The sequence below is a fragment of the Cebus imitator genome, unplaced genomic scaffold (assembly GCF_001604975.1).
Source record: "Cebus imitator isolate Cc_AM_T3 unplaced genomic scaffold, Cebus_imitator-1.0 Scaffold648, whole genome shotgun sequence".
In the NCBI taxonomy this organism is placed as follows: Eukaryota; Metazoa; Chordata; class Mammalia; order Primates; family Cebidae; genus Cebus; species Cebus imitator.
Window position 1 is genome coordinate 22,605 of NW_016107963.1, and position 7,613 is coordinate 30,217.

General features: G+C 56.9%; 1 protein-coding gene across 1 annotated transcript; it reads right to left on the reverse strand.

Annotated features, from left to right (window-relative positions):
• Positions 1-2,568: 2,568 nt before the first annotated feature.
• Positions 2,569-7,261, reverse strand: LOC108295546 (uncharacterized protein CXorf49-like). Its single transcript, XM_037734632.1, is given in 7 exon segments — positions 2,569-3,033; positions 3,356-3,634; positions 4,666-4,742; positions 5,273-5,429; positions 6,000-6,195; positions 6,197-6,601; positions 6,603-7,261. Coding segments are annotated over 7 exon segments (2,199 nt in total). The 5' UTR covers positions 7,223-7,261.
• Between the last annotated feature and the right edge of the window lie 352 nt (positions 7,262-7,613).

Genomic DNA, 7,613 nt, shown 5'->3' on the forward strand with positions numbered 1-7,613 from the left:
TAAAGTATAATTTAAAAGATATCTATACATAATTTTACATTTAACTGCCTCTAACGTTTATATCTTGGTGAGGGTTAACTGGGAATTATTAATCCTTTTAAAAAAGTGAGTGATTATTGGAAAAGTCAGCAGAGTAATTACCTCTGCGGTGTGCAAAGGAGGAAGTAGTGATCAGGGTGGGGCAAACGGGAGGGTTCCAAAACCCTGCCAACCTTCTGTTCCTTGCTCTGCATGTTAGTGACCGGACTTCAACACTGCATAACCACAGGGGCACTGTTCATGCTGGATCATGTGAACAGGACACCCTGGAATCCCGTGGATAGAGTTTGCATGGATGCCCTGGCGGCCACAGCCTACATGGCTGCTGTACCTGGCAAACACAGGTGTGGGAGAAAGGAGTTCTCGGCAGGGAGGTTGAGGACAGATGTGCATGAAGCTGTCTGAGTTCACCCAGGAGTGTGTTCCAGGTGGGCTAAAGTCCATGGCTGTTACTCACTGTGGCCACTGTGATCCTACGATTGCCATCTCACATCCCCATGTGGGGTGCCCTGGGCCCGCGCCATGGCCTGGACAGCCACTCTTGGGGACTCTGGCTGGTGGGCATCTGAGGAGACACACACCTTCGGCCCTAGCTGGAGTCTGAAGAGGACACGCTGTTTTCTCTGGGCAGAGTGAGAGTTCCCATCTGAAGATGTCCCTGTGGGAGCCCTGGCACCTGGTGCAGGCGGGATTCTGCTCAGGACTCCACCACTGTGGCTGCATCAAGGGCAGGCACGCAGCTCGGCAGACCTCTGGAACCCATCCGAGCTGAGTGGCAGGACAAGGCAGAAGGAGGGGGGTCTAAGACTCTTTAGGCCAGGCCCCACATTCCTCTTGGTGGGAGAGGAGGCTTGAGGGAAAAGCGAGAGGGAGGCACTAAATGAAGGGAAGGACTCGACCTCCTCCTCTCCACTGGGGCCCAGATGGCTTCCTCTAATCCCAGGAGCCTCGGATTCTGCGCTTATTTCCCCTAGAAGCAGAAGGCTCTGCCTGACCATGGCCTGAGGTATACATGTTACAGGTTTATTATTGTGCCGAGACATCCCATCCATCCTGCAGAGGATCGGGAGCCAATTCCAGCTTTCTGAGAGTCTGTACACCCCTCCCTGTGTTTGGGTATATCCCCTTCATCCCATTCCATGCCTCCTAGGTGTTAGAATTGAACAGCACCTCTTGTGAAAGGTAGATCTCGGGCCTGCTTTTGCCATTCAGTCCTTCACGGGTCCTTCACCACAGCTTCCACTCCATGAATCAGCCCTTTCTCCCTCAAGGAAGAGCACCCCGATTAATTTGATTCCCAAGTGGGTGCATACCGAGAACCAGCTCTGTCCGCAGCTCATCACACTCCTTCCCCTCTCCTGAATGTTCTCCTCAACACCTCCATGGCAGAATACACCAAAGCCCAAACAGATCACACCAAATAAGCCCTGTGTTTACTTGATCTCTGTCCCATGTTACCCCAATATTACTGAGCTCCCCCAGCTGCCACCCTGGGAGATTTTTTCATACGTTCTCAGGCTAATTCAGAGCTCCCCCAGCTCACCCTGGGACATTTTCCTAAATGTTCTGGATCTACTTCTGGGTTCTCCCTAACTCACCTGGGGGACTTTTTCAAACATTCCCAGGATTCCTTCCGAGCTCCCCAATTTGCCCTGGGGATTCTTTCCAAATGTACTCGGGATACTTTCAGCTTAGCCTCTCCTTTCTCCATTGCTCAGGCAACTCTTTATCCCTGGTTTGAGTCCCCACACTTGGGCACCACTTAACGAGATCCAGCTCAGATGGGGGATCCCCACCCAGGTGGCACTGAAGGTATTTGAGAGGCAGACACCCAGATAGCACAACAGAATGGATCTATCCTGGGGAACCAACAGCCTGAGAGCTTGTGGGGCTGACAGCTCTCCAAACTGAAGGCTTTGAGCAGCCTTTAATCCACGTATTTATTTGCTCTTAGTCAAGTGATTCTCATTAATATACAGGTGTTCTATTTTTACTTATAACTTAAAAATACATAAGGTAGGCAGCTATCACTCGCCTACCACTAATCACAAACTAAAAGTATCTTCCATAGTGGAGCCATGGGGACAGAGTAAACTTAATGTTCCTCAGCAGGTGCATGCAGGGGTGCACACACACTTACACATGATAACCTTGAATGGTATCTGCATTTCTCCTGTCTTCGTCTGCTCAACACCCAGTGTCTTGGCTATGGGTGCTGGCAGAACCTATACATACCTCCTCACTGGAACCGAAATCTGTGCCCGAGTCTGGGGCCTGCCCAGCCCACGATTTCAGCTGAAGAAAGGAAGTGATCCCAACTGTCAAGAAGGGTGAAGGGCAAACAGGGAGCTCAAGGAAATCTCATGTGACCTTGAAGGCAGTCTGGAACAGTGAGCAAGGACACGGAAGCATCCTCTCCAGAAAATCTGCGGCCTTAGGCGTGGAGGAACAATATTTGACAGAGACCATCCAAGAACAGCCACGCCTAGCATCCACGCTTGCCGTGGAAAGCAGCTGACCATTTTCAAATCAAGGGTATGGAGCCAACTGGCTGCAGAAGGCGCTGTTGGCTGCTGATATGACACCAGGGATCAGGTTGGCCCGCAGGCTCCAGAACAGACCATTGTCCCCACCTCCAACCAAGAGACTACCCTGCCCTTTTCTTCCAAGCTCCCTGTGCCTTCCCTTTTGCTTGGCCACCCACCGGGATGTGGCTTCTGCCTCCACCTGGCTACTGAAGCTGAGGAAGAGACCTGACGGGATTTGGTAACTGAGGTTCAAAGGTGATGGCCGAGAGAGGAACTGAGGATGCTGCGCGGGTTCCTGGCCCAGATGACCTGTGTGCGCGCAGTGGCACCAGAGGGACAGAATGGCTCCAGAAGGAGGACTGGGCCCCTGAGAGGGGAGGATAAGCTCCGTCCTGTTCCTCAACAGCACAGAAATAACCATGCAGGAAAGGTCTCCTGCATCAGGCCACGGGGGAGAGCAAGGATGCTGATGACGGTAAGGATGGCGACAGGGCAGAACCGGGACAGTGAACCCCAGGTGGAAAAGCAAGAGAGACCCGGATCTGGAAGGAGGCTATCAGTTACTACTGAAGTGGAGGGAGAATAGCACTGAAGAAGGGTACCTGTGAGACCCTAAAGTACAAGGAGAAGGGGAGGGACCATAAGCAGGGCATGTCGAGGAAAGGGAGGAAATGCTCCTATGGCCGGACAAGGCCCCCACAGCACCTAGACCCAGGGCACTAAGGTGAGCCCCAGTGCAGGGCTGCTGCTCAGAGGCTGGCCCAGGTGCCCCGCAGGGAGAGACCCACCACAGAGATCCAGGGGAACTGTTCTTCCAGCGCCAGGGAACGGAGCAACACCCCACACCCCCCAACACTCCCAACAATCGCAGAGAGGGCAGACCACAGACCACAGAATATGAGAATGACTTTATTTGAAACTGCTGTGAACTGCGGTGGGAAAAGGGCAAACGTAGCGGAAGAGAGGAAGCCTTGGCTGAAGAGGATTCGGAGGGAACCAGCTTGGCTGCAGCTCAGGGGCTCCAGGGCTAGCAGCTGCACATCTTGTAGGAAGACGCTGGCTCCATCCTGTGAAACAGAGCAGGTTCAGAGACAGGCCCCCAGCCAGGGCCAGCACACAGCCCTCCTAAGCTACCGGGATTGTGGCAATGGTGTGTGCAACACTGACGTCAAAGGTTCTGGAACTTGTCAGTGAAGTACTGCATGGTCGCTGAAACAGGCAGAACCTGACCCTCCAGACCCAGTGAAACAGAAACCCACCCCTTGTCCTCTTGGGGAACCGCCTAGACCTGAAACCTGTAACCCCACCAGCCCTGGGACTGACTCACCCACCGGTCACCTGAAGCTAAGGTGGAAATGCCTTCTAAGCGGGAAAGTGGTTCTCAGGTGTTGGGGCAACCCAGAACCGTTCAGAACGTGTTTCCAAGACAGATACGACAGCCACCAAGCAAAAACCGCACAAGCCCTACCAGGCAGCAGTTAAAGGGAAAACACATGCGGTATCTCTAATGGCCCTAAGAGAAGGAGATCTCTGGGACTCGTGGACAAAGTGTACATGGAGTTCAGACGACCCTTGCTGTCTGTGCACACCCCAGCTGGAAAGGCACGGAAGGCTCCAGGGCCAGGCCTGCTTGGTTCTCTTCCCCAGAGGAAAGTCAGTCCCGGTGATGCAGCCTGCACCTGCACCCCAGCCCCACCCTCGGCACCTGCAGAAAGACAGCGCTGCCCATCCCTGCCCCAGCCAGGGCTCCGTCATACCTAGTTGCTCCCTAAGGTCCTCAACTTCCCTCTGCAGCCAGACACACTAGACCGCCAGACACGGGAGGAAGAGAAATGGTCACGGGAGGAAGAGAAATGGTTGGTCAGCTCTGGTCCCCTCTCTCCCTGTCCTCCCTCTCTCCCCCAGCCGTGATAGCACCCATAGCCTGCAGCCCGGTGGTGAGGTAGATTGGCACACAACCCTCAATAAAAAGGCGGCACCCTCTCTCTGTGGGGTGTGGAAGACAGAGGCCTGGGGGACCCAGGAACCGGTTTAACCTGGACACGGATCCGACCATCTAGTGTGGACCTCTATTTCTAGGATCCACACAAAGCATTACCCGAGGACAGCCCTGGGCTCCCGGGGGCGGCTGCTGTCTTTCCGGTCTCAGAGGATGGACACGTGGCTGCTGGTCACCTGATAGAGACCACAAAACTGTCCTTCCAAGCCTCCCAGTGAGGTGGAAAGGGCCTAACAGTGTCTAACCTGAGGCAGCATCACCCTCTGCTGGCAACACGTTGGCCCTGCTCTGCCCAGCAGCTCCAACCTTCCCTGTGGGACTGCCTTCCCTGTTCCCCAGTGTGAGCCCATGTGCACCTGTGGCCCCCTAGTGTTTCGGCTCTGGGTTGGACGCCAGCAGCACTGCAGCCACAGGCAGGCCCTAGGAGGGGCAGTGTGGCTGAGCAGGACTTAACAGAAAAGGGCTCAGTACTGCCAAAAGTCTCCTTCCAGAGTTGGAGTTTGGGGTGCTGCTCCAAAGCGCCCCCCATCACACAAACCCCACTCAGAGCCAGCCCCATCGATAGCCCGTTTCCCGTGGGACAGCTGCCTGGGTGGGAAGGGAAGCCTGGGAACAAGGCTGAGCCCCCCAGAAGTGACACAGCCAGAGGTTTCCCTCCCTCCCCGACCCCTCTCCCCTCCACCCCTATCAAAACTACAAGACTCACTGGAGGTTGCATGGTGTCTGGTCCCGAGGCCTCCCAGGCTGTAGGCCGAGGGCTCTGAAGTTCCTGGAATTTGGGGAGCTCTGATGCCGGGGTCGCCGCTGCTGAATTCTCCATGACACATGGACAGGCAAGACAGCCCTAACCTGTGAGAGCGAAACTAAAACAAATTTCTTGCGGTGGAGCAAGCAGTGATTTCACGTGGGGAGAAGTTGTGGAAAGGTAGCGACTGTGGAGCCTAATCTCATTAGCACTTTCTCCCTCAGTCGGCCCCAGGCGGGAGACACAGCCCAGCCAGGGAGAACACTGGGGATACAGAGATAGGCCGGGCCCCCTGCCAGGTGGCTCGGGCTACAGCTAAGGAAGGAGGAATCAGGAAGTGGATGAGCCTAGATGCCCCAGCTTTGCAGCCCACACTTTAAGGGGTCAACCGATCCAAACCAGCTGCCAGCCCTGCCTTCCATCCCAGCTCCCCTCTGGGGGAGGAGGCAGGACCCTACAGAGTGTCCAGAGGCATGCCCATCACACACCTAGTGCTCCCTTTAACGTGTGCCTTTACAAGGAAGACCCCAATCAGGCATTCTAGTGTCCCTGGGCTCCCGATGACAACCCTTGAGCAAGGGACAGAGGGGGCATGGGTAAACAGGTGTGTGCTGGAAGAGAGGAAGCATGCGGGGAGACAGGAGGAGGACTTTGAAGAGGGAGAGGAGGGCGAGAAGGGTCTACTCACTTGGGCCCCCGGCATGTCATCTCTATGTGGGTCATTATCCTCTCTGGCCGCAGCCTGGCACTCCCTGGTCCTACTTCCTGTGGCTTTCCTCCTGGCAGGGCTGCTGTGCTTAGGCTTTTGGGGTTTCTTGGACATCCCCTGTGGCCGCACACCTGAGAATGTCGGGAAGGTGGCCGGCTCCTGGGGAGTGGCTGAGTCTCTCTTGGCGGATAGGAAATGCTCTCCCAGGGGCCAGTTGAGAGGCACCTCCTTGAAACTTCTTCTCCTGGGCCATCTTCCTCCTCTGAGGGCCCCGGGGCAGGGCCCCTGCCATGGCAGCTCCTGAGCAGCTGGGCCTGACCTCCACCTTTCCCAGGGCCCAGCTCTGCATTTTCTTCCAGGGAGAGTTCTCCAGCTCTCCCACAGCCGGCCTCTCCACAAGTGGAGTGAGTCCGCGTGGAGCAGAGGTCAGGAAAGGGCCCGGCACCGGCGGGAAACTCTGCTGGCGGGGCCTCCGTGTGCCTGCTGTTTTCTTGGGGCTCGGGGACTTGGCCTGGCTCCCTCCGTTGCTGCGAATGCCCACCCTCATCGTCCGCAAGTCGCAGCTCTCATCTGTGGAATCAGTCTTCCACAGACAGCACGGCGGGGCCTTTCGCGGAGGGCTGCTGGGGATCCACGCGGACTCTCCATCTGCTCTTGGAGCCCCTTTGCAGGTGTTGCCAGGCCAGGCCTGCCCCGGGACCAGTGACGTGGAGAGGGCCGGCGGAGGCATGATGCCTTTTTCCAGGACTGGGGCCCAGCGTGCCTCTCTCACTGGGACCGACCTCCAGTCCCGCCCAGTTGTCAGCGGACCCTTTGGCAGCGGCGCCTTCTGGGGACGGGTGTCCCTGGACGCTGGTGGGCGGCACGATGGCGGCTGGCTCCTCGGCCAGGTAGGACGAGTAGTCCACACTGTCCCCTTGGTCGTCGACCGGGGTGCCAGGCAGAGCTTCCCGGCCCCAGAGCACCACCCTTCCCTGCTCTATCAGTTCGCTGTCTGACTCCACACTGAAGCCCCCCGGGTCTGCAAACCCACCCTCGCCCTCGCTCTTGCACTTACTGCTTCGCAGCACCCCCAAATGAAGGCTGTGGACGTGGCCGTGGCCCAGTGGTGCTCCCGAGCTTGCAATGAGGGCGCCAGCCTGTTCACCACCCTCTGGGCTGAAACCGGCCTCCAAAAATGACACCTTGTCAGAGGAACTCATGGCCCCAGTCCAGTCAGCATGGGCTGTGGGGAGACGGTCTTCCTGGTAACGGTCGGAGGGGAGAGTTAAGCCCAGGCAAGCCCAGCTGAGGGGGCCACGCAACAGGAACAGGAAGGCCTGCGGGACACCACAGCCCTCACCACAGGCGACAGTTGTCCCTGACATCTCATGGCTTCTGCGCATCCTCTAAGCCCGCACCGCCCCTTCTCACTGGTGTGCCCTTCGCCAACCAGCGCGCCTCTTGTTGGGCGAGGCCTCTGGGCTTTACCCAATCGGGACACGGGCGCTTGGTTTGCCCGGACACCTGTCATTTGACTGGTTGCGCTCCATTCAGAGTGGGCACTGGAGCTCTCCACCCACCTCTTTCTTGCTATCCTGCCGCCTCTGGCCA